This window comes from Strix uralensis, chromosome 1 (assembly GCF_047716275.1).
Source record: "Strix uralensis isolate ZFMK-TIS-50842 chromosome 1, bStrUra1, whole genome shotgun sequence".
In the NCBI taxonomy this organism is placed as follows: Eukaryota; Metazoa; Chordata; class Aves; order Strigiformes; family Strigidae; genus Strix; species Strix uralensis.
In genome coordinates, this window is record NC_133972.1 from 60,600,489 (window position 1) to 60,625,843 (window position 25,355).

The following is a 25,355-nucleotide window of genomic DNA, read 5'->3' on the forward strand; positions in this document are numbered from 1 at the left end:
GGACTCTTCAGATACAAACTTATAGAAGTCAGTATCACTCTAAATAAATGTGTTTGGGAAACAGGTAAGAACATCCTTACTGGTAAAAGAAAGTTCTGACTGCGCAGTGGTGACATAAAATACATATACTGTAGTCAAACACATTCATTTTATACCTTAGGCAATCCCAATGAAGCCATGTAAATCATGGCAATTTTAGAAAGAAAGCCTTTTTAAGAGAGGATCAAGTACAAATATATGCAAAGATAAGCAGATGGAAAATCCTACCAGAGTTAGATTCAACTTGCATTGAATAAATTTTCACATGGGAGACAAATAAAGTGGGTGTGTCAATATGAACTACTGAGGTTAGATTTGAACACACCTGACCACATGGTACACTGCCAGGCATACCCCAAGGGTATGCCCAGTGTGGAGAGGAATGGAAAACAGGGAGTGCCCACAGCTGCCCCACAGACCTTTATTTCACAGCAATATAGATATTTTGTCTCAAAAATGATTATGTCACTAAGACATGTATGATAACAGTGAGAAACAGCTGAGGCTTCATTAACAGCAGAAGACCTGCTTGCAATTCTGAATTTCAGTAAAAACAAGAATAAGTTATAAGGCTGAAGTGAGATTGTAATTTGTTCCTGTGAGCTAGATGGTCCACCTTTTACATAAGCAAAGTTTAAATGCCAGGACACAGGATTTGCTGTCACCCTTCATGGCAGATTGGAATTAGTGAGGTAAATCAACTATCACGTCTAGTTAAATACGTCAAATTATAAATCCTCCCTCAGCAAGTAATAAAAAAAAAAAAAAAGAAACTTGCATTATATTAAAATGTTTTCATACCAAAAATAGTGGCTTTCCAAAAGGGAAGAAATCAATTGCGTTGATGCTTATTGATCTCACTCTGCTCTCCTGGGGTCTGAATAGCTTTGGAAGAACTTTTAAATTGTGTCTTGTACTATGGCCTACCAGCCCCTGTGAAAAATATAAATATAATTAATTAAACACAACAAAATTTGCATTATCAGTACTACAAGAAAAAGTTAAATAATTCACAGAGCTGCTACATTAAAGATCTTTTACACATAACAAATTTTAATAGCTAACAAATTTTAATAATAGTCTCAAATTATACATTTTATATACAGTCTACTGGTAAAATTTCAAGTAAATGGGGCAGCTTCCAAAACAAAAAATAACAATCAGATTAATTTCATCACATTACTCACAATGTTTGTTCCAACAATGAAATGATTAGGATTAGAAGACAGAAATTTAATAGTCAGTGTCTGGGGCATTCTCTGGTGCACATCCTTCGGGAAAAGGCTAGGAAAAACATTAAGGTAGAAGATGACATAAATACAGGAAGTTGTCTCCTAAAGCTGTGCAAGTACATACAGAAACTCAATCTAAAATGTCTATGACTAGCTCTAGAAAGAAATCTATATTACAAAACCCCTAAACAACTAATGAAAATATTGTTAAATATATTTTACATAACAGCAAATTACTAAAGTACAGGAAAAATCAGCTTTGTGAGATACACATGTAAAATCTAAACGACCCTGTTTTCTTACCTGTTATTCAATTCCATAGTAGAGCTATGTACTAACTTCACTTTCCCTCCAGGAATTAAACCTAAAATTATATAAAATAATTATTCAAACTAATTTAAGCACTTTGCATTAAGAAAGTGCTATCATCAAATTAAAACCCAAGCTAGTAAGTGAAAGGATATTTCATAATTGTTTATTGTAAATACAGCTTTTGATATGTAAGAATTTCACATAATTTAGAACTGCTTACTTCAGAAATCAAATCTGAAAAGTTGTAATCTTTGACAGAAATCAAAGAAAGAGAACAGAGAAAGGGGAACATGACTATATGTTTGTTTTAGTTTTACAGTATGTATATAACATCCTGTAATATCACTCTGTAAAACCCAATTCTATCAATGGTGAAAATGCACATTTATGTCACTTGGATCTTTGACAATTAATTATAGGAATGAGAGACTGTAATAATGCTTCCATAAAGTTAGTCTGTTTTACTTGTTAGTAGAGAAAAAAATAAATAATTCAAATCCTTCAAACACACGAATTTTTTGAAGGGGAAAAACATGAATCCTGGTGGCAGTAAAACTGTAAAAATATGACCATAGATTTAAAATGTACTTCTCCACAGACATAATACCCAGCTTTAGTGGCTTAATAGGGCCAGACATTGCACACAAGCTTATAAATTAGAAAATTGATCAAACATTCTAGTTTGTTAGTATTACTTCATTGTTTATATATGTATTTTAAAACTATCAGGATTTTAATCACAGCCTTTTCCATTTAGGTAAATACTTGAGTCTAAATTTGTTCAAAGAACAATGTAATTTTCTTCATTCATATAACTCAAAAAGGGCTGAATGGACTTTGTTCTTTACTTTTTTCATGGAAACTTTTTTCTCACAACAGAGTGAAACTTTTCAATGGAAACTTTTTTCTCACAAAAAAGTGGTACCTTACCCAAAAGAGAACTTCCAGGACAATTAGCAAAATGGAGATATAGGAAGCAACAAAAGCATTCTAACAGATTTGGTTGAAACTAAAGAAAGAACAGGAGGACTAAGAAAGACATAAAGTCTCATATTCTTTGAAAAAAAGCTGTTGAGGACACAGAAATCTGCTATGACATTATAAGAAATGTGGTTGTCTGGTGGCAATTACCAATACAGATTTAGCAGATGAGATTCAGATAGCAGTGAAAATAACTCTCATGATATCTAACCCATAACCCCAAATATCAGATATATAACCTATTCAGAATGAATCTTTTCCTTACTGACTCTTCCTCTCTCTTCTGACTTCATAATCTCAACACTCAAGCACTTTATTCTACCTCTAATGAAGAGTACTCACCTAAATCAGTTTGTGAACCAGCTAAATCCACTTTTTGTAATTCAACAACTACCTGAAAAGTCAATATTTAACATTAATAAGCAATAAATATTTACCAGACTTTAGTTTTTTAACTAGTCGTAATAATGTATAACATAACTCTAAAGAAACATTTAGATAGGTCTAATGTTATAATGATTACAGATAGATTTTCTATCCACTGTCAATGTTTGCAATGTTAAAAATAGCTTCACATGCCTGCTGGATGTTCCCTGCTGAAAAGCAGAATATGGGAAGTTACATTCTACACTTCATTGCTAGTTGGCATCTTGTCGGTTTGGTCGGTCACAAAAAAACCACCCTAAACCCCAAAATAAGGAATTGTAACTTGTGTCCTGTGCTTTTCACATAGAAAAGGTAGATCATCTGACCTGAATCTGTTGCTACTAAAGTCACTTAGAGCTTTAAGGGACTTAGCTGGTGATACAGAAAGGAAATACTTTTATCCCCTTATTATTCACTGAGCCATTCAGTTCCTCAAGCAAGATCAATTCAGGTGCAAACAACAGGTTCGGCACCTGGGCCAAAGCTGCATCAGAAAAATACTGAAAATGTCCACTAGAAAGAAAAGTTGTCAGAACGGTAATTAAGAGCAACAGAACTGGTGCTTACATGCCCATTATAGTTTAGGCAGGGTAATCTTACCCACAGATTTTCACATTTTGCCTCTTAAACATTTATTTTACATAAATTATGAATTTCATTGCTCACATACATTCAGTACAGTCTCTGACATCACTGTGATTCAAATAATATAAAGTGGGTGGGTGAAAGAGGACCGAGGTCTGTTATTTAATTAATAGAAATATGTGACATATTCCTATGAAGCAGAACTACTGATTGCCTGTTCTCATGAATTCATGTACCTGTTAATAGTTTTGCCTAAGGATAACATCATGGCAGTAGGGAGTCAGGTCAAAAATTTTGAGGAAAATTTCAACAGAATAGCTAGTGTTGCTGTACTTTTCAGGGAGGAAATTCTCATCAGAAATTCTGGATGGGTTGCTGTATTTGAAGAAGCATTTTATTATTCCAACATGATACTCTCTCTTTTCATACATATATTACTCACCCACATATTGAGGATTCCATTTTCATCCATTGAAGCTATCTGAAATGGAGGGCCTGACATTTCTATGGAAGAAATCATAACAATTTATATTCATACACTGACCTTCATCCTGAACGATATCAAAGGATTTGAAACATTTCCTAGGTTAATACATTCTCTGAAACTTTTATGATCCTTTCAGCTGCATAAAAAAGGAAAGTGCCCTAATTCTACTAAGGGAAAAAAAAAAGCATGAAACTAGTATGTTCAGTTTGTCCTATCAGATAAGCAGATGTTCTCTGTCTTCATCTTTTAAAATGTCTGGATTCTGCATGGACTTTGGAACAGAACATAAAGTGCAATAGATGAAATCTTGTAAAACCTGCAATATGCAGCACAGTTCTTTGGACTACTAAGGATTTCAATGTGAAAATCTGCAATGGAAATAAATAATGTCTCCTCTAGCACACTGACTGAGAATTGGGAATATAAGGATTAAAGTTTCTTTGCAGAGGTTGGTCATAAAAAAATTAGGCAAAAGGCACAGGAAGAACCACCAAGTACAGTCACATATTGTAAATGCTTTCAGATATAAGCAAGTTGTTTCACCTTTTTAGATGGGGGGGGGGTTGACATTATAGGAGCACTAAGACGTCTCTAAAGGCATTCTGATTTCTTCAAAGACATTACAGAAGCACAATGACTTCTCTAAAGGCAGTTTTTGAGAGATAACTTGTTTTATCATGGAAGAACAAAATATTGTCTTGAAAATAGACATTATAACAAGCATGCACCCACATCTGATGTGAAACTGAATGAACATTACATTAAAAAGAGAGCAGAAAATAAACATGAATATTGTATGCAACTAATACTACAGACAAGTGGCAGAATAGAATTATAAACTGGATTTTGGCCATGATATATTTGTTTCACTAGATACCTAAAGAAAGACTCAGACGTACTGATGCTTTGAAGAGCAGCTTACATACCCTCCTGAGAAGAGAGGCTTGAGAGCCCGTATCTCTGATCAGTGTAGAGAGAGGTTGAGATAGGTTCCACTGCTAATATAGGAGAGCTGTGGTTTACCGAGTTTAGAACACCATCTGTAGTTAAGGGCAGTGAGAGGTAAACACTCTATTATTTTTAACACAAACAACAACAAATGGCTTATGGGAAAATGACGATTACAAAGAATGGCAAATAATAACTTCACAAAGAATTACTTTGTAAAAGTCTCAAATAAAATACTGCAAACTGTTTCCTAAATTAACAAAATGCTACTAGATAAATCGATGTTTCACCATTTGTATTTACTTCTCATTTTCCAAATGACTGCTGCACCATTTATGCCACTGTACCAGACATTTCATTAAAATCTGCTATTGCAGGGTTACCATGAAAGGAATTATGTTCATTTCAAGCTCCATAAATAATAGAGGTAGAAATAAATCACTGCTTACTATAGAAAAGACAAAATTGAAGAAAAATTACTCTTACATAGTATTATTTAATAGAATGTAACTATGCTGAAACAAATAATTCACCAAAAGAAAATATGTATTTACCCTTTAATAACATTTTAAAGTAAATGTATATTTAGAGCTATTCCAATATGCATTCTTTGTCAGATACTCTTGATTTCTGGACTTGCTCTGTGTGCTGAACTTAATCTCATTTAAGACTAAAGGCATAAAGCTTCCTAAGTATACAGCATAAAAAACACTTGCTTATATAAGCAACTACATGAAACTGTATACATACATTTGACTACCAGCTCACCGTGCAACACAAGACCAAGCATCTTTGATCTACTAAAAAAATTAAAAGTCTATCAACAGCCAACTAACGTTTACTTTTACATGGCTACTGCAATTAGATACACTTGTGAACAAAAGAGGATTTTCTGCATGTGGTGAAAAATTTAGACATTTAGAAAAATAATAATACTTCAGTGTAAGTTAAATGGTAGCACCTGTACACAAAAAAAATCCAGGACTTATTTTGCAGTAATAAAATTATTTACAAAAATATTGCTATATGTTATTTTTCAGTCTAGGGTACAGCACAGTGTCAGGAAAAATGGCACTAATTTATAATTAAGATTGAGACAAATGCTGGTATGTACATCTCATTCCCAGTCTCTCAACGTACAACTACATACAATGAAAACATCAATAAGATTAATGACTTGCTTCTCCCTTTAAATTTGCAATGACAAACATTGGAAAGAGGCATGAAGATCCATTCATTTCCATCAGATTCATAAAATTTTATGGATCTCATACACCATTTCAAATGCAGAGTGAAGTACTTTGGATTGCATCTTCTAGTATGTCAGCTATATGCCCTAAATAAACCTCTGTAACTTTTGAATTTTTCATCCCTGTATTGTAAGAAAAGATACAAAAGCCTATGTTATATTGATCTTACATTAAGGGATCAGAAATGTAGAAAAAAAGAGAAATACAATGACAAGTAAATGTCAAAGGATGAAAAGAGGTCACCCACAAGCACTTTTGAAACGTAAACTTTCTTCTGGCTTCCCAATATGTATGCAACACTAATTCAGGCCATAGCTAAACAATGCAACAAATGAATTCCACATTAATTTTTGTTGCTGTGCTTCTCCGCCATTAAGAACCTGCAAAGAGCATGCTACAGCTCCCAACTGGCCCCAGTGCTAGAGATTTTGCTCATGTGACAAGCTGGATGACAGGAAACTGTATGTCCAGGTTTTGCTCCAACATGCAGTTGATACATTTCTAGAGATATCGAACCAGAGAACTTTTGGGTCCCAAAGTGTGGTCAGAGCTTCAGAATCCCTTCAACAAAAGACTAAAAGTAACTGACTTCTGACTATGGAAGTCAGAATTTAACTTACTCCATTATATAGATCACCTCTGACATTTAGCCTTCATACACTTCTTGTCTCTAATGATGTGATCCCCATACGTGTTGAACCAATAGTATTGTAAAAAGACAGTTGTATATGCAATGAAAATATGAGAAATTCCTAGATCTTACATTACTACAATAATTGATAAATTGGCAATAAAACCCCCACAATCCTGACTCAACTTTTAGTGTATCTAGATAGAATCCAGAAGTCATAAAGTTACATAAGTGGAATTTTAGAACTGCAGAAGGGTGAGATTCAGATCAAAGATTAAGACACTTAAAATGTATCTACATATAAGACAGCTGTATAATATCTGTAATGAATTAAATCTAATCAATACAATCAATCCAGCTAACCATATACAGATATCTACATTAGGAGGAGATTAATAGCTCTCTAGAACCCACAAGAGTAGCACTGCACTGCTTCTAAGTTATGCTTGTATCTTGCATGCAATCTTATAGAAACATCAAGACTTGGGTGACAATTTGTACAGACTGTGACCTTTAAATGACATTTGAGAAACTGTTTTACAGTCTTAAATTGCTTTCATTTTTTTTAATTACATCTTAATATGTGTGTTGATATGTAGATAAAAAAGAATTGTAAGTTATATTAAATAAATATAAATCATATAAATGAGATAAAATGATGAAAATTGACTATGCTAATGATTTCAGATGAGGTAGTAGCTGAGTAGTCCATTTTAATTTTACAGTGGTCCTTAGGTTCTACATCTGGTTCACCTCTCTATTCTCACTGCTTGCTGCATATCGAGCTGGCTCACTTTTCTTTACAGCTATTTTTACTAGACTAAATATCATCTCTGAAATGGCTAAACTAGGCTACTAAGAAAGAGTGTTCTTAGAAGAATAAGTACTGGAATTGTTTCACTGCCCACAAAATGACTGATCAGAATACACAGATACTAACCAGTGGAAAATGTTGGAACTCTAAACGTCCAGTCAGTTTCACTGATCATCATATGAGGGTGCATTCTTGAGTCTTCTTGAAGATCCCACACCAGCAATGAACCATCTATTGTTCCAGCAAAAACTAATGTTGTTTTACTGGGACTAAAGCAGCAACATATCACCTGTTAAGCAGTAAAAATATGCATGGTTGATATTATGATAAAGGCCAATGATTTGTTAAGCCTGAAAAACGTTTGTTCTTCCTAGGCATGCAAATCCACAAAAGACAGATTACAGGTGTTTGCGGTATTTAAAATGGAAGTAGGATACAAGACTTTCAGTACGCCTTCCCTTGTCAAGACAATTGTTGTGTAATCTGCATCTACTGCCACAAAGCTAAAGGGGTTGATTAAACTGTATGATACTGATGGGTAGAGAGAAGTCCTAACACCATCTGAACAAGCCATTTTACTTCCCTCCCCTTTTCAACCATGAAATTGAGTCAAAATTAAAAAAAAAAAAAAAAAAAAACAACAAAAAAACCAAAACAAAACACCACAAAAACCCACCATGATCATCACTACATTCTAGTACTGGAGCACAAAATGGAATGAGAATAGTGCTTTACTCACTAGGCTCAAATGTGTTTCTCAAAAGATGACGTATCTTGCAGCAAGACAAGAAAACAAATACACATAATAAATCCAATGGGCAAATATACAATGTTATTAAAACATACCTCTGAGTCACATATTAAAACTTTCTGAGGACTGGATGGCTGCCAGATGTTCCAAACGCATATGATGCTCTTTCTGTTCAGTAAACCAACACCTGCTTTTTTAGGTAATCCATGAACAGAAAGTAGTGTCTGCCTGTGAACTTGAGAGACGTATAGGCAGGATATTTTTCGGTCTAAACCATTAAAAAAATCAAGAAAGAAAAACAATAAATAAAAGAGTAAACTCAACTGCAGATGAAAAAGCATATTTAGCTGCTATAGCAACAACCAAAGAAGCTAAAACATAATTATAAAGAATATTTCTATTAACAGTGGGATGCTTTTGATGCTATACAAGAAAAACGGAGGGACTAGAGAAGGAATCCAAAAGATTGGAACTAAGTAGAAAGCAAAAAAAGACCCAGGAAGTTAATAGAATAATTATTCTGGGCATAAGCAAGCCAATCTGATCTGATGTCAGTATATATACTGAAAATTAAGCTAAGTCTCAAACAGGAAACAGCACAGGCCAGGCTTTTTCTGGTTCATCTCGTGTGTTCGTGTTAGAATACATATGGTTTTGTGTTATAATAGGTCTTCCTAACATAATTACAGATACTTTATTTTTAATTTTGCTTTTCCTCTGAATATCAACTGCTTATATGGGGAAGATATAGCTGCAGTTCAAATATATCAGGCTATATTCTCCCTGTTCAGCAACCTTGCTTTACTTGCAACTTTGGCCCTACTGTCAGCATAAAGACCCTAAATGAAATTACACCCCTTGGGATGGCCCTTCAACAAGAGGGGCAAGAAATTACATCCAGGACACCCCTATATCATGCTAATCACTGGCTATATTTCTGGTTTCACAGCAGCTAGGATGCTCTGATGTTCCCTATGTGAAACCAGTCTGCACAGAGTTATAGCAAGATTAGTGCAATTAAAAGAAAAGTGGGCTTTACATCATCTGTATATCCTGATATGTGCTGTTTGCACTTCAGTCAAGACAAAGAGCATGGTATTTTGCATAAGGAAGAAGAGTTCACACTGTATACTAAAAGGTGTAGAATAAAATTCCCTTACCATGAAGGAATGGCTGGTTAGTATTTAACTGGAAACAGCTATCACTAATAGACAGACTGGTTTGTCGAGATCTTAGTTTCCACCTGGGTTGTGCTGCAACTTGATCTTCCTCTAGCAAAACAGCAATCACCTTTCAAACATAATTACATTTATAGAAATAAAAGGGTCATCTTATCTTTCAGCTTTGCTATTTGTAGCTTTCTAAGGCATGTGGATTATTTTAATAAACCTTTATCAACTCTCTTGCTAATTTTATATCTTTGCAAATAGAGCTTTACAGACATAAAAGTTGCACATCTCTGGTTCCATTCCTTTGCAGGGAGATGAATCTCACTGATAATGAGTATTATTTAAGTAATTTATTTAAATTAGTCAGAACAAGTACTGTAAATGATCTATCACACTGCATACTTATGCACACAACTCAAGGGATATTAAGTATGTAAGTGTACCTGGCAAGCAGACCGGAGGAAATTTGCTAATCTTTGTGAATCAATTTTAGGTGTTAGAGCTCCATTCACTGACATATCCTGGTTGTTTATGGGACCTAAGAAAAAACAAAACCAAAACCAAACTTGACACTTCAAAAAGGAATTATTTAAGAAAACCATAAGAACAATGAAATTTTTAAGCAAGAGTGGCAGGAATCAACTTCTCTTCAGCAGAAATAACAGTACTGAAGAACAAGATCTGTTGGGGAATCATATCTGCTGCCAACAGAAACAGCAATCCAGAAGGAAGAAACTATTTCTGCTGCTTATTCTCCACCCCCTCCACAAGGGGATTCAGAGTGCCTATAGCAGTTTGCTATCGATGCAGCCTGCCACATTACAAATTCTGACAATTAATGGGTACAAAAGAGAAAGTTTACATGCATACGTCCATAAATAAGATTAAAATGTTCTTCACCTCCAGATACAAGGGCACTTTCTCCTGGATGCTGTGTCCATTTCTCCAATGTCTCAACTTCCTCAGTCTGAACATCTCTCTCAAGATTGTCCTCGTTACACTGAACATATGCCTGAAGTAGAAAGATAAAGTGATCCATATATGGGTGACACAGCTAAGAATGACAGCACATAACTGAATAGAACTTAAACAGTCATTTAAAAAACTGATGCGTGCAATCTCTTCTATTTGTAAATTCAGACCTAAGCATACTGACACAGCGTCACTATTTTGTACATGCACTTTTTACCACATTTCACACAAGAGTGCTAGACCTACTGCAAAAATACAGAAATGTCTTACATGATGCACAAACTCTAAACCCAGTATACGTGGGACAGTGAGCAACAGACATACAGAAAGTCCTTTAGAAAATGGGGAAGGAACACGAGAGAGCCCTAACACAGAAAGGAAATGGCCTGTCTGGCCAAAAGTTTTGATATCGTTGCTTTATGGTAATTAAGGCTTAATTAATTTATTACTTTATTGTCCTCTTAGCTTTAGTCACTTTCTTTTGTAAGAAAAAATATTTTCCAGAACAATCAGCATTTTCAGGATTTAAATATTACTATGTATTTGCTACCCACCTGTTTAGTGTTCATTTTACCAAAATTCCTGATATACATGTCGTACTCATTTACAGGAGGAAGATCCAACAAAGAAAAACTAACTGAGAAGTCCAGATCAATTAGTGGGAGAAGTTCTGAACTCCGTTTTCTTTAGAATGAATTACAAGAGAGAAACACAAAAATGGTTAAGACCAAATATTTGGTATTCCAAAAGAAAAACAACCTGATTTTGTATAATACCAGAGATCTAACAACCCATTGATCTATGTGAATTGAAGCTGTACCGAAATTAAATGACAGATAAAAATATATCAATAGAAGTACATATAATATTGTTATGAGTTCTCATTTAATGTTATGCTGAGATAATTATCATATTTGAAAATTCAATACTGATTGCAAACGGCAAACTTACATGGTTTATTATTAAACCCAAACTGTCAAAGCCTAGCACAATCATCTTGCCTAAGCATTCCAAAGCTGTTCTGTGAGGTAACAGATGAATGTCTCTTTCTTCCTAGGATAGTGGCTAATTCTCCTAAACTCATTTCATTAACTTACATCACTTATATGTGTACATGCTTTATAAGGATCATCTGTAACGTCCTGGTCTTGTTAGACTTACACAAATGTATTTTGAATGACCTCCACTGGGAATAGACTGCCTGGATGTGCACCTCTTTACATTGCTAGGGAAACAAATAACAATAGCAGCAATCCTAAACTATATTTTAAATATATACATGAAATTAATTTATTGTCGATTCACAACCTGTGGACATGGATATGAGTTCTTCCCTAAAAAGCAGGCCCCCAAAAACTATCAGTTACTGGACTGTTGGACTTGATCTAATGAGTACTCGAAATTGAGGTAGGCTATGTATTTTTGCACTTGTATGTTTTGTCTTGAATAAGATTAGCACATTGTACAGTATTTGAGATATCCGAATGTGTTTGTCCTATGAAATGCCAAATCTTTCCATCTTCCTAGATTCCCTTGCTGGAATGATAAAAAAATAACTCAATTGCCCTATCCAGCTTCCCTCAATCCTTTTACTTTCTGCCTACCTCAATTCTTAATTTTTTTCATATTTGCTCACAAATAAAACTAAATTTTGATTCTTAATTGGAAAATAAATCTACCTTCATATACTGTATTTTACTCTGACAAGTAAAAAGCATTTATGTGATATTAAAATATTTATGTGATATTATTTATTAGCAACTACAAAGAGATTCTTACCACTCCACTTGTGTGGATACATGAATAACGAAAAGACAGTCGATCCTGGTCAAAATTCACACAACTATCTATCTACTTTAATGTCATAAAACTGTTAAGATATTTTATTCAAGAGTTAACTTCTTGAATTACATACAGATGTCTGTTACAAGTTGATTCCCTGCTCTTGCTATAGTACAGATTTGTTGACAAGAAAATTTTTGTAGTCTCTCTTTCTCTCTCTTGAACTTTCAGGTCTTTTTTAATATACTTAAAACAAATACAACGCAGATACAATTGTGGATCTGTAGCAATTCCATATCTAAACAGTCTTACAGATGCATATTCTAGTTGCAGTTGCTTCTCAGTAAGACAGTATTTGAAAAGGGAAAAGACTAGAGCAACATGAGGTGGAATTTCTCCTCCAATATTTTAGGCTGGATATTTTTTATGCATAAGGACAATTTTCACATCTGCTTTTTGCTACCTGATGACATCTACTGCATTTTCTTTTATTTTTACTTCTACTTCCTAATACACCACCTCTTCATAAACATTGTGGGCACAAATTGCTGAGATTTAAGTCAAACGAATGAAAGTTGCTTCCTACTTACAAATCTTAATGATACATGCAGAGAAATCCTTAAAATAAACTAATAAGCCTCATATTAATACTTACAACTCCAAAGTGTCACAGCTTATTTATGGAATGCTTTCAGTCTATTTACTGATAGCAATATATTATCACAGCATTAAATTTCACAAACCCTTTCTCTTTCCATGAAAATGCTAGTTATCTTCACAGGCTATATATGTTGTTAGCATGTACACCAAGCTATATACATAGTCATAATCAGTGATAGTACATAATCAGTAGAGGCTGACAAACATTTCAGAAGGCAATTCTTCAGAGACACCTTTGTGAATTTCTTGATCTCTCCACAGTCTAGAGAGGAAGCCTAAACAATGAACTCAGATGAAATTTGGGCATACAAATTTAGGCAAGGTGAATTTGACAGCCTAGAATCCAGTATTATCAATAAAATTTAATATTCTTGCTTTATGTATCAAATCAATGTAACAGAAAATTGGAGATATATACAGTGCTTCAGATAAATCTGGAGCTCCTGGCAAGTTCCACAAGAAACAGGCATCAATTCGTTTCTTTAATACAGAGCTGTCTTAGATATCTCAAATTTAGATAAAATTTTAGATCAGTAATAACATGTTTTTACACCAACTGGTGTTATCCCTGAAAGGGAACATGCTATTTTGGCAACAGTATGTACCACATAGAGTATTAATTATTTCGAGAAATTACAGTTCTGCAGAGCCTTGAGAGCAGCTAAAAGGCTTGTCCTTTAGTACTATAAGTCAATATCTAATTAAGTGACTAAAGAATCATACAAAGAAATTACAATGCTGGCAACTCATTCTGTAATAAAATTATATACATAAACTGATATATAGATAAATTTCTGTTATAAAACAACACATAGCAAAGCCTGTAAATATTTACTTAAGAACTAGTTACTGTTAGCTTACAAAATAATATTTGACTCTAAAAGCCTCAAATTTATAAGCTTCACATATTTCAAATATAATGAAAAAAATGTTATCTCACATAGCAAGTTACCATTTTGTGTGGATTATTTAAAATACACTTACTTCTGCTTACTAGCCATACTTCGGCTACTTTGGCGCTGGTTTGCCATTTGAAAATCCATGAATATTCCACAAAAAGAGTTTCTGACAGAAGGGTATTGCCTTTCTGTGATATTATAAAACATTGTTAGTGTTATAATTCACATTTTACAGCACCTTAAAATGTAAAGCAGTAAGTCTAAAAAGCAACAGATTTATTACGACACAGCTACTAAGTTACTAGTTTGCACATTACACAATGTGCTTTAGCACGGTTATCAGTAAAATAAGCTTCTTAACTTCAGTTACAGGCCAGCATTTTTCCCTTATTATGGTCCTTTACCAATCAATTCAAAATGACTGACCATTGTTATTTTTATTTTAGAAGACTGATGCAGACAGTGCCTCTTTCTTTCTCCTTCCATTAGCAGGTCCCTTGTTCCCCTCTGTAGAGTAAAATGCTTTGTGATCAATTCTAAAAATCATAGAAAATTCACGCAGATGACACCACGAGTGTGCTATACCTCTAAATAAGAATTCATCACTACAGCTAGTGGAGAACCTCATCAACACAGGCTTAACTGATGCCCTTGAATGAATAAGCAAAACATTGAAAACTGTTGCTTTAAAAGCCACAGTTAATGGAACAACTATATCTGATGTCATGCTGATTTTACTCCCTTTCCTGGCTAGGTGATAGATAATTGACCTTCCTCACTGCCTTTTTAGATAATACTTGTAAACTGCTTTTAAACTTCTAAAAGTCATTACTATAATTATCAACAACCATTTTAACCAAATGAGATCAAAACTTCATCAAAAAAGTGTTGTATAATTTACAATAAAGAATTAATTGTTACAATTCAGAATTTAAAAATCTATTGGAATTCCCTCTGTTCATTACATCTATAGCATTAATGGAATTCTGTCAGAAAAATAATGATAATTGCATAATTCTTCTTAAGTATACTGGTTCTGACTTGCAATGACTCCTTAACCAAAAATCTATTGATACTGTAAAGACTTACAGAAACTCCATGCTGTTCTTCCATGACTGTACTAACCAGAATTAAAAGCTGTTTAAGATTCTTTTGAGCAATGATTCTATACTGCCATTCACATGAGTGGAAAGTGCAAAGGGGAACCACAACTGCAGTTAGTTAAGTAAGTAGATCTGACACTCACAGGTATCAGATCAACTGAATACAAGACAACAATTTCATAGTCACATTTCAGAAAAAACCCCTGCATTTTAAAAGTAATATAGAACTATATATTTAAGTAGTATCTGGATTTCTCTCGCCTTCCCACTGAGAGCAGTGGCTTCAACTTTGCTTAAAAGGCGAATTAATGTCAGCAAAAGCCCCAAACTGTTCTAGCACTCCTCCAGTTTTCAAAATCCAGACTGTCATATCCTCTTCTTACCCAAAATAAGACATACTAAATGTCAGTCTGTAAATTTTTATGCTTCACATTTTAAATGATTAGTAATGCCTCTGAATCATTCTTTAGCAATGTGGAAGTTACAGTACTTACCCACAAGCCTAAGTGACTCATCCAGAGAACCAGATTTCTGCCTCTAGGCAGGCTTCTAGAAAAAGTGGCCTGTTTACTCATAAGTTGTATGTGTTACTCATCAATTTAATAAAAAAAGACTGGTATCTAGTCACATACCCATGATTGGTTCCTTTTTTTCACTTTCAATTTTCTTTGGCAGTGAAGTACAAATTCTATCATTTTCTGCACTAATTGCTCTTTGAATTTCTTCAATTTCTGATGTTCTGGAAAATGGAATCTCTCTTAGGTTTTCTTCTACATCTCTTCCTTCATCACTTTTATCTTCATCATCTTCAAAATCATCTTCATAATCCTTTAAAAGTAACAGGACTTTCAATAACTAATAAACATGAATTATAGATGCATTTTTCAAGATCTTTGTAAGGAAATTATAAAATGCTGTCAAAATAAAATTCTCATACAGATGGCTATAAATCCTCTGACTGAAATGCATTTTAAAATAAATGTTTGATAGAAAGAAAATGGCATGTGTTGATTGTGCAGCAATTTTAATAATGAGAAGATAATCCCACTGTGATGTTCTTTAGGGCCCAAAATAGATTTTTTTTTTTAATATCCTAAAGTAGGAATTATTATTTAGGTGAATTATGTGTTCTTTAAAGAAATAAAATGACAGTGTTCAGTGGCATAAATGCTTCATAGATGCATAAAGTTGTTTGATAGTTTTAAATCAAGCAGCCCTTCAATAGCAGGCTCAAATTTACTAAACTACCACTATCTGTTTCCGAGTCCATGCATAAGGTTCATATTTTAATAATTCTCTTAACTAAGACAATTAATCTCATGCTAAAATAATCACCTAACAGAAATGGTACAAACAAGTCTTAATCAGGCTCATTTCTCTCCACTGAATGGCAAAGGGCTACTATAGTGAACAGTTCAACAGCAGACATTACGCCTCACCTAAGTGGAGAGGAATTCTAGTTTTGCTGAACAAAGATGTAGATGGTTCAGCTAGCAATGAAAGCACATTCAACACACTCTTCTATCTTAACAACTTTAAAGTAAACAAAAGAGAGCTAAAAGTAAGAAAGTTCAATTATCAGTGAAAGGACTGCTATGTGTCAATACTTTTTTCTATGATATTTTTGCAATGAAAAGCAATGAGGCTTTTTATTTCCTCCTGGAATTGATTATTTGCTCCCATTATTTAAAAAATTCACCATTTTTCACAGAAAATCATTGAAATAATTGAAATCCAGGAAGACAGAAAGAACATCTTGTGAACATTTCAACTCAAAAGCAAAAGTTGGTTCCCAGCTGCTGATGTAAACTATGGAAATATACAGCAGAGAGTTTCTACATAACATTTTAGTTACTGATTATCTACTGTCAGCCAAGTGAAGGTCACTGTCACAAAAAAGAATAAGTAAAAACCATGTAACATCCTGTAATTTTTATTTCTGTGAATAAAGTTAACCACTATTTTGATACTTGAGAATTACTTCAAAAGGATAATTGTATGCATTTACTTACTTCAAAATCATCTTCATAATTTGCTGAAAAGTTATCAAATCCCATGTCTGAGTTATAGGTGTGCATATCTTTCATTTCCTAAATGAGAAAAATAAATGAAACTGTTGAATAATCTTACAAAAAAATTAAATCTTTATCTGCCAGATCTTAGCATAAATATAGATGAACAGATGTTCTTCTCAGATATTTCTACATTTTCAAGCAAACATACAACAAATTCAGTTTAGAAATATAAATAAAAGTGTATTAACAAGTGATAATTACTGACTTAAAATAATAATACAGGAAGACAAAACAGAACTCAACCCTATCTTGGGAAGACCAACTGTTTTCCCACCAGTATTTTTATTGGGAAAGACAAAAACTGCTGTGTTGCCTATAATTTCAATAGTATACTCTTATGATGGTATAACAACAGAATAAGTCTGTTCTACTTTTTCCAGGATTAGACAAAATTATCCCTACACCTAAATTATACTGGGGGACTCAGTCTGTTAATAAAATAGTGCAGATGTTGGAACCAGGAACACAGAGACATGGGTACAACAGGAAAATAGGTATTTTTATATATAAATAGTTTAATTAACATTGAGTCCTCTACTCTATTTTCATAGAATAAGATTTATGGCATCCTTGAAATACCTTCAAAGAAATGGCCTTTCTTTACCTTATTGAACTTGATTAAAATAATGCCATTTAATCCCCCAACATGTACTCCAAAAAACCATAAAGCTTAAAACGACGCACACCGGTCTATCCAATCTTTAGTCAGCCTTTTCCTTCAGTAGCCTCTTCAAAGTCATAGACTAAATTATTCATGTGTAATGAATTTCAAAAGATTTCAAGATGGAAATAAATATGATGTTTTATGAAAATTACCCAGCATAACAGTATATCTATTACCTGCTTCTACATTTACAAAGGATAGCAGCTAGTAGTCAAATGCCAAATGAGGCACACTTTTGATCCTTTCACAACCCTTCAAGAGCTAGAGCCACCTACTTTTCACAGAATGTAGTACTTCCAAAAGTATTAGAGACATTATATAGCAGTATACAGCTTCTGTGGATACCTTACTTTTCAGAGTCATCAGACTCCTAGAACTAGGACTACAGTATTTTGGTCTTTCTGGTTGACGCTTTTTGTCATTGATCAGATCAATCTTTGGATCAAAAATAAATTATAGTAGTCAAGTTGTCCATCCAGGCAGAACTGGCCAAAACTTCCCCTATTTGTTCTGCCTGCAAGGTTGCAAGTACCCAGCAGTAATTAATTCATATAGCATTTTTTTTAAAATCCTTATTCCATTTAGTGAAAGACACACGTAGTAATACACCCATAAAGATGGTTATAGCCTTTATTACCTTTCTCTAATTATCCCTGAATATGCCTATAGACCTGTCATTTTTATTAATAATACATAAATTATCTGTCACACGTGTAGTTTCATACACTAAAAACCTCCACCAGTCGGTAGTTGTCCAAATTTTACCATCCTCGTAAGAACCTCCTACATTCTCACAGGAAATCAGAATCATCCTATCACAGATAGGTTCCTACTTTAAAGAATATATGGAGAATACACTGTCAATACAAAGCAGGATTAGGAAATCATGCTGAAATACCTGGATGACTGTGGCATTTGGAGCAATGAAATGAAGACATTCAACAGCATTAACCATGTGTCCTGGTTTTAGCTGGAATAAAGTTAATTTTCTTCCTAGTAGCTGGTATAGTGCTGTGTTTTGGATTTAGGATGAGAATAATGTTGATAAACTGACTTTTCAGCTTCTCATGCTGCCCTGACACCGAAGGCTGGGAGTGCACAAGAAAGTGGGAGGGGATACAGCCGGGACAGCTGACCCAAATGAGCCAAAGAAATATTTCCCACCATATGACATCATGTCCAATATATAAACTGGGGGGAAGTTAGCCAGGGGGCACTGCGGCTCAGGGATTGGCTGGGCATGGGTCAGTGGGTGGTGAGTAATTGTATTGTGCATGATTTGTTTTGTATATTCTATTATTATTATTCTCCCTTCCTCTTCTGTTCTATTAAACTGTTTTTAACTCAACCCATGAGTCTTACTTTTTTCCCCAATTTGCTCCCCCATACTACTGTGGGGTGGGAAGAGTGAGCGAGTAGCTGTGTGGTGTTTAATTGCTGGTGGGGCTAAACCGTGATGCCCATGGAATTTGATTTAATTATCCCTGTAGAGGCAGGTCTTAAGTAAGGATCTCGCCCTCCTAGGTTGCCTCCTATTGCCAATCAAGACAGAGAAGATAATAGAAAAGGAGATCAAATATAAAAGGACAGAACTGCCTATTTCTCTCCATAAACTACAAAGGAGATTTAGGTCCTCACTACAGACAATTCACACCTAAAGGTGACCTGAACCCAGGCCATCAATGCCAGCTGCTACCTGGAACCTCAGCTGTTGGAAACAATAGAGGAAGAGAACAGTTTGAACATACTAGTTGATCCAGGATGACTGTTGGCTACAGTGGTAAAAGCTGTGCAGACTAAATCTAAGAATATGTCAGAAAGCTACTTCTTTCAGGAAAAGATAAGTATTTATGTCATGTACAGTATTACAAAAGGCACTGATGAAAATTCACATTCAGTACTGTGTTCAACTCTGGTCACCCATACTCAAGAAAAATTAATGCAAATTGAAACAGACAGACAACTGCTAGAATGATGAGAGGAATGATGAAATTGGCTTGTATAGGTCAGCAAAATTAAGTCAGAGACAAACATGCATTCTATAACCTCATTAGGGGAAGAAAACCCTAAAAAAGTATTTGAGCTAAATGCTAGCACTAAAGCAAGAATAATGGAAATATATTGGAAATTAGAAGAATAACAGAGGTCTTAGAACATACTTGAAAAAAAGTATTTCTGGCATAAAAACGGCCAGGTTTTAATAGAAGTTAGTATGGTTTTGAAAGATACATGGCTGAAAGATATATGGCTGCCCATAACATGAGGATATGGAAAAGGATGCCTTCATTAGGTACTACTACTTTCTCCTAGATCAGGACCATAATCCGACAACATTCCAAAACAGAATTTGGATTTTGGGGGATGGTTACGAATGGTTGAAAATATGACAAAATATGCTAAAACTTTTTGTGGTAAAGTTAGGCTGTATCTGCACAGACTGGTCCAGATAAACCCAAGTCTATACAGCTTGCACTTCAGACTTGCTGAAAACTTGGTTCTGTCTGCACCTGTCCATTTAAACATATAAAAATGCCTTCCTCTCTCTTATGGCAACTGTTTTAAGAGATACATATGAATTACATTGCTAGCTGCACTTTACTTGGCTTCCATTACATATTATTTGCCTATGTCAGCTGTTTATAGAAAGAAATAATATACTTTAGGTATGTAGATGATTTGTATTATACAACTAAACTCTTCCCACTCATTGAGAATTATTTTTTCAAGCATAGAAGATACTGAAATACAGTTGAATAGATGGCTACCTCCAATGCTTAGCATATTTATACAGAATAAATCAATTTTCTAATGCTGTATCCAGAAAGAGAGGTTAGGAGATACCCGAAGACCAATATACATAGATCTTACCTTAGAATGGCATTATACTGAAATACATATTGTAATTGTTAGTAATCCCAAGAAAAACACAACATTCTAAGTTCTAAAACCAAACAGTTTTACCTCTTGTCTCATGTCCCTCTCCTCTTTTTCACTGAGTTTTCCTTTATCTTTTACAGTCCTATTGAAAAAGACAACATCAGTTTTATTGGTTAACTCAGAAGAAAGCACTAGTTTGGTTTTGGTTTTGTTTTGTAGGGTGGGTGTTTGTTTGGTTCAGAAAAAATAGGTCTTTTTTCCTGAAAAGGAAAAAATAGTTGAAAATTTCCAATAAACTGAAATATTTCTACAAATGCTTTTATAGATTTCTATTTATGATATGAAATGATAGTGAAACAGCCAAGTGATTAATCAGCTAAGAACTTCAAAAACCTTGTCCAAATTTAATGCCTATAATTGCATCAAAATGGAAGAAAAAGTAAGGAAGAAAAAACCTATTAAATCCACACATCTGTTGCATTAATATCTGCAGCAAACTGGAGATCAAGATCAGGTTGGTGTAATGTGCTCTAAAGCTATAAATCACAGACTGACATTCCAACCTGGTCTTTCATTCAGGAGGTTTATTTATGCGGACAGTACAATCAGGGTCAGAGAGCAGGAGAAAATCAACAATAGCTTTGCTCCTTAACAACCTATTTGATTATTTTATAAGTAGAGTATCGGACTTCAAGAAGAGAATGTTCTAACTTCTTAAGTAAGAGGGTATTCATATATACTGCTGTTGGGACTGATGAACATAAGAAAAGGTAACAAAAATTAAAATTTGGCTGGATCCTCTCATAACAAACCAGAGTGTTTCAACATTCACAGTGCTTGAGGCCGAACCAAGGTTTTGGGACATCCCAATAAACCATATTGCCTTCCTTGCCATTCAGAGATGGCTAACTCCTTTTTCCCAGCTATGCACAAGCAATGACTCCCCCACAACACCCCATCAGCAACAGCTTCAAAATATAACCTGTATATTTGGCACTGCTTGACACAGCTGAGTGCTGCTGCTAGGAAGCATCCCAACATATGTATTCTGAAATATTTCATTTTCTTCTTTAGTACAGGACACATTTCCACAATGACAAATTCACTACAACTAAAGTGATCTGTCCCGTGCTTAAGAAACAACAGTAATACTTAGCCAATAGTGGTAGTGACTTCACTATCTCTGTCAGTGTCCCTAGAAGCCAGCATGCTAGTCTTTTATTTAGCTAGGAAGCTAAACTAGGGTTTAAGAATGAGAATCGTGACTGTCAACAAACCCAGAGAGTTATACTTCAGAAAGTTGTACTGGAATTTCACAATGCTAAAGCATTAAGGAATGCAGAGAGAACTACAGTATATACAGAACTTCTGTTACATTTTATATTTGCTAGCAATAAAACTTAGAAATATCATCCTGAAATTTTACTGATCCTACTGAGGATGACCTGGACTTTCTCTTTCACATACGACACTAAACTTGCTATATATATATATCTAATTGTTTAGATGCCACTCAGAGTAGGAACTAAGAAGATATTAAAATTAAAATAAACAATATAAGAGAGTCCTATGTAGTTCATCATGAACTTTACATGTGTCCACGTAACTGCATAGTGAATTTCCAGGTGGTACAATATAGCATTTCTGTCCCCCAAACTAAGTGCCAGATTAATATATATGTAGTTTGCAAGGACTCCAAAATACCTCTTGCCATCCTGGGGTAGGAAAAAAAAAAGGAATACAAATACATACATTTTTATATTAATCCTCTTAGAGGCAAAACACAGATTTTTTTTTTTTTTAAGTGCTATAGTATTGTACAAAGGGCCTGTAAAAAAAATTATATTCACTCTAGATATTTGAGATCAAGAATTCATGTTTATTGTTTTAGTGGTGACTGAATCTTAGTAGATACCATACAGTACATACTTATTTTAAATCTCTGAATTTACCTTACACGCTGATGGCTCATTTCTTCTTCAATCCTCTCCTCTTTTTTGTATCCACTCTTCTGTAAAAGAAGTTACAATATTCATGTGTGAGAAATTCTGGGAGGAAATATGTATATGAACCTGTATTAGTAGGAGTGATATTAAACAGTAAGAAAGGTTTCTAATTAATTATTTCAATGACACATACTATTTTTTTATCAGTCATTGCTTGTAAGAAGTTCTGTGTATGAACTAACATCAGAATAATCTCCTCCTTACAGATATGGTAAGCAAAGAAAATAAACACCCATAAAAGATACGCTATACATATAAAATGAGCTTCTTCCAAAAATATTAAATACTCGGGAGTGAAGTTTGGCTACCTCCCCTTCTGCATGCATTTCAGAAAGGAAACAAGAAGGGATCTTGAGTCTTCTTTGCTTAAAACTTTATAATGCTTTACCAGAGTAAATGCCAGCTTTTTTACAGCATACGTTCACATAGTATATCAGTAAAAATGGTTAAAAAAAGCTCTGGGCCCAGTGTATACCGCTTGAATTGTGAGCCCAGAGCACTTTCCTGAATAACCCCTAGGCGTGGCTGAAAGACTGATAGGAACTAAATAGGCTGTGACAAACCTGTTTCAAAGAATGAGATTTTAACAGTATGGACTGCAACAATTCACACCAGTTGGACCCAGGAACAGAGAAGAGTCTCAGGCACTTTCAATACCCAGTATACGGACTTCACTCTTAAATTCTGTATTATGAAGGTTTGCCTAAGTTTGGAAATGTATTCAATAGGTTGTTTAAGATAAAGGTGCTTTTCTCTATCCATGAACATCAGAAAAAGAAACATAACTCTGAGATTGAAGCATGAGCTTCAGTGCATATATTCTGTAACAGCTACTTGAGTAAATTTCCAAGGAAGTCAAACGTTGAGCAAGCTCCTGGTAGACTTTTGAATTCTGCTGCAGAAGGTCAGTTACAGGACTTACTTGTGGTGGGTCCCTATACTGAATATGCCTAGTATTTTCACTAGAAAATACATTTCTGAACTTTTCTTTGGGAAGCTTGTACATCTTCACTCATTAAGCAGCAGAAGAAACTACCCTAGACCATCTGAATGGTTCTATGTTCCATATAACTTATCTCACTTTAAGAGTTACAAATTACTATATATTTCTTCTTTTATTCTTGTAGAATGAGTACTTGTATTATAAAAAACAGTAAAAAATGTCAAAGTTTTGATTAACTCTCTAGGATATACCATCATGCTCTGTATTAGAACCATAAAAGATATTCTGTGGCTTCAGAAGTAGAGGCAAACCCCACAAATACAAGTGATCTATATTCACGTGCCTACTCATGAGTTAGATATTCACGGTCCCTTTATAGGCAACACCAAAAATAGCTTCTATTAAAGTCATATTTTTTTTCTACAAATGCAGCCAATATATTTTAATGGACCTCTAGCCTAATTTCATCTCCACTTTGAAGTGTTAGTAAAAATTTCAAAAGTCATAGCAATAAAGAATGTTATGAATAAAAGACATGGCAGTTGGCTTTCACACCGAAGGAATCAGCTCTGGGTTAGGATACTTAAATGCAGATGTAGTATTTTATCCAACTCTTTAGCCTCAAATTTTAAAAAATGTTGACTTACAATCCTAGTATTTTTATTATTCACCTTATCAGTGATGATATATGAACAATTAAAGGAAGTTATTAGGTAATATTTTGTAGTCTTAACAAAACTAACCCTTAGATCACGCTTCTTTCTTTCATTTTCTCTACTTTTTACTCTCTCATTGGCTTCTGCTGGTTGCCATTCTCTGTCTCCATGGGAAGATCCCTCTTCAGATCTCTTTGATTTATGTTTTTCTTCCTTTTCATAATGTTTATGACTTCTCTCTTTTGAAAGCCTCTCTTTTCCTGGCCCAACAGAATGTTCTTTTTTTTCTCTGTGTCTTCTTTCTCTCTCTTTATCCAACTCTTGATCTTTCTGTAACTTGTGTACACGTTCACCTTCTTCAACTTTGTAAGCTAAAAATTTGTCAATGCTCGTTTTGGTGTCATTAACCTGAAAAGAGAAAAATAACATTAAAGAGTTAGAAAGTTCTCCAACACTGTTTTAGCTTCACAAATCTATCCATTTTTGACCATTAGAATGATGGATTTCTAAGTACCTAATCTCTTTTTGCCACATGGATCTTCCAGCCATTTTTTTTAATCTCCTATGATGGCAAGTTTCAAATTATTGTATCACTTGAGATTCTGTTATTTCTTCTGAGACATCACATATTTTGCTACAGAATATTCTTTGGCTTATGTATTCTTCACGCAAAAATTTCTTTGTTTACTAGGTGGTCTAACATAAAATGGGATCTATACTTACTAATATCCTTGTAATAAAGCCATAAATAGCGGACGGAAAATTTTGATGTAGCTGTATAAAAATAAAGCAGCATTTGCTATGCAAATTTTATTTTACTTTAAAAAAAAGAATGAAGTATGTCCTTAAAATGGAATGGCTCAGATATATTTTGCTGTTGTGTGTTTTGTACACTCGTGAGGACCTTGTTATCTATGCATCTTTTGGATTTCTTGGGAACTGCAGTCTGATCCATTTTCTTCATTATTCTACAATTTTATCTTATTCCATTATGAAACACTTCATTCTTTTCCTTTACCTTCTTTTCTGTATGTCTTATTTCTCGTTCTTCACTTCTTGTTTTCTCCTCCTCTAGAAAATATATTTATAAATT

The 25,355-nt window shown here is 34.2% G+C and overlaps 1 protein-coding gene across 5 annotated transcripts in view; it reads right to left on the minus strand.

Moving 5' to 3' along the window:
* The window catches only part of DYNC2I1 (dynein 2 intermediate chain 1), a 46,633-nt gene that overhangs the window by 13,408 nt on the left and 7,870 nt on the right, over positions 1-25,355 (minus strand). For 3 of the 5 annotated variants that reach the window (XM_074868424.1, XM_074868416.1, XM_074868407.1), the window contains 19 exons: positions 25,281-25,333; positions 24,350-24,670; positions 22,610-22,668; positions 20,742-20,799; positions 17,054-17,131; positions 15,674-15,869; positions 14,024-14,126; positions 11,152-11,281; positions 10,526-10,637; positions 10,069-10,163; positions 9,617-9,746; positions 8,552-8,724; positions 7,832-7,994; positions 4,989-5,102; positions 4,018-4,079; positions 2,907-2,958; positions 1,575-1,635; positions 1,227-1,323; positions 841-972 (listed from right to left, as the gene is read on the minus strand). In XM_074868424.1, coding sequence (XP_074724525.1) covers positions 841-972; positions 1,227-1,323; positions 1,575-1,635; positions 2,907-2,958; positions 4,018-4,079; positions 4,989-5,102; positions 7,832-7,994; positions 8,552-8,724; positions 9,617-9,746; positions 10,069-10,163; positions 10,526-10,637; positions 11,152-11,281; positions 14,024-14,126; positions 15,674-15,869; positions 17,054-17,131; positions 20,742-20,799; positions 22,610-22,668; positions 24,350-24,670; positions 25,281-25,333 — 2,189 coding nt within the window. Of the gene's footprint in view, positions 1-840; positions 973-1,226; positions 1,324-1,574; positions 1,636-2,906; positions 2,959-4,017; positions 4,080-4,988; positions 5,103-7,831; positions 7,995-8,551; positions 8,725-9,616; positions 9,747-10,068; positions 10,164-10,525; positions 10,638-11,151; positions 11,282-14,023; positions 14,127-15,535; positions 15,602-15,673; positions 15,870-17,053; positions 17,132-20,741; positions 20,800-22,609; positions 22,669-24,345; positions 24,671-25,280; positions 25,334-25,355 lie in introns of those variants that run through there. The other 2 variants (XM_074868433.1, XM_074868443.1) reach the window with 2 other exon arrangements.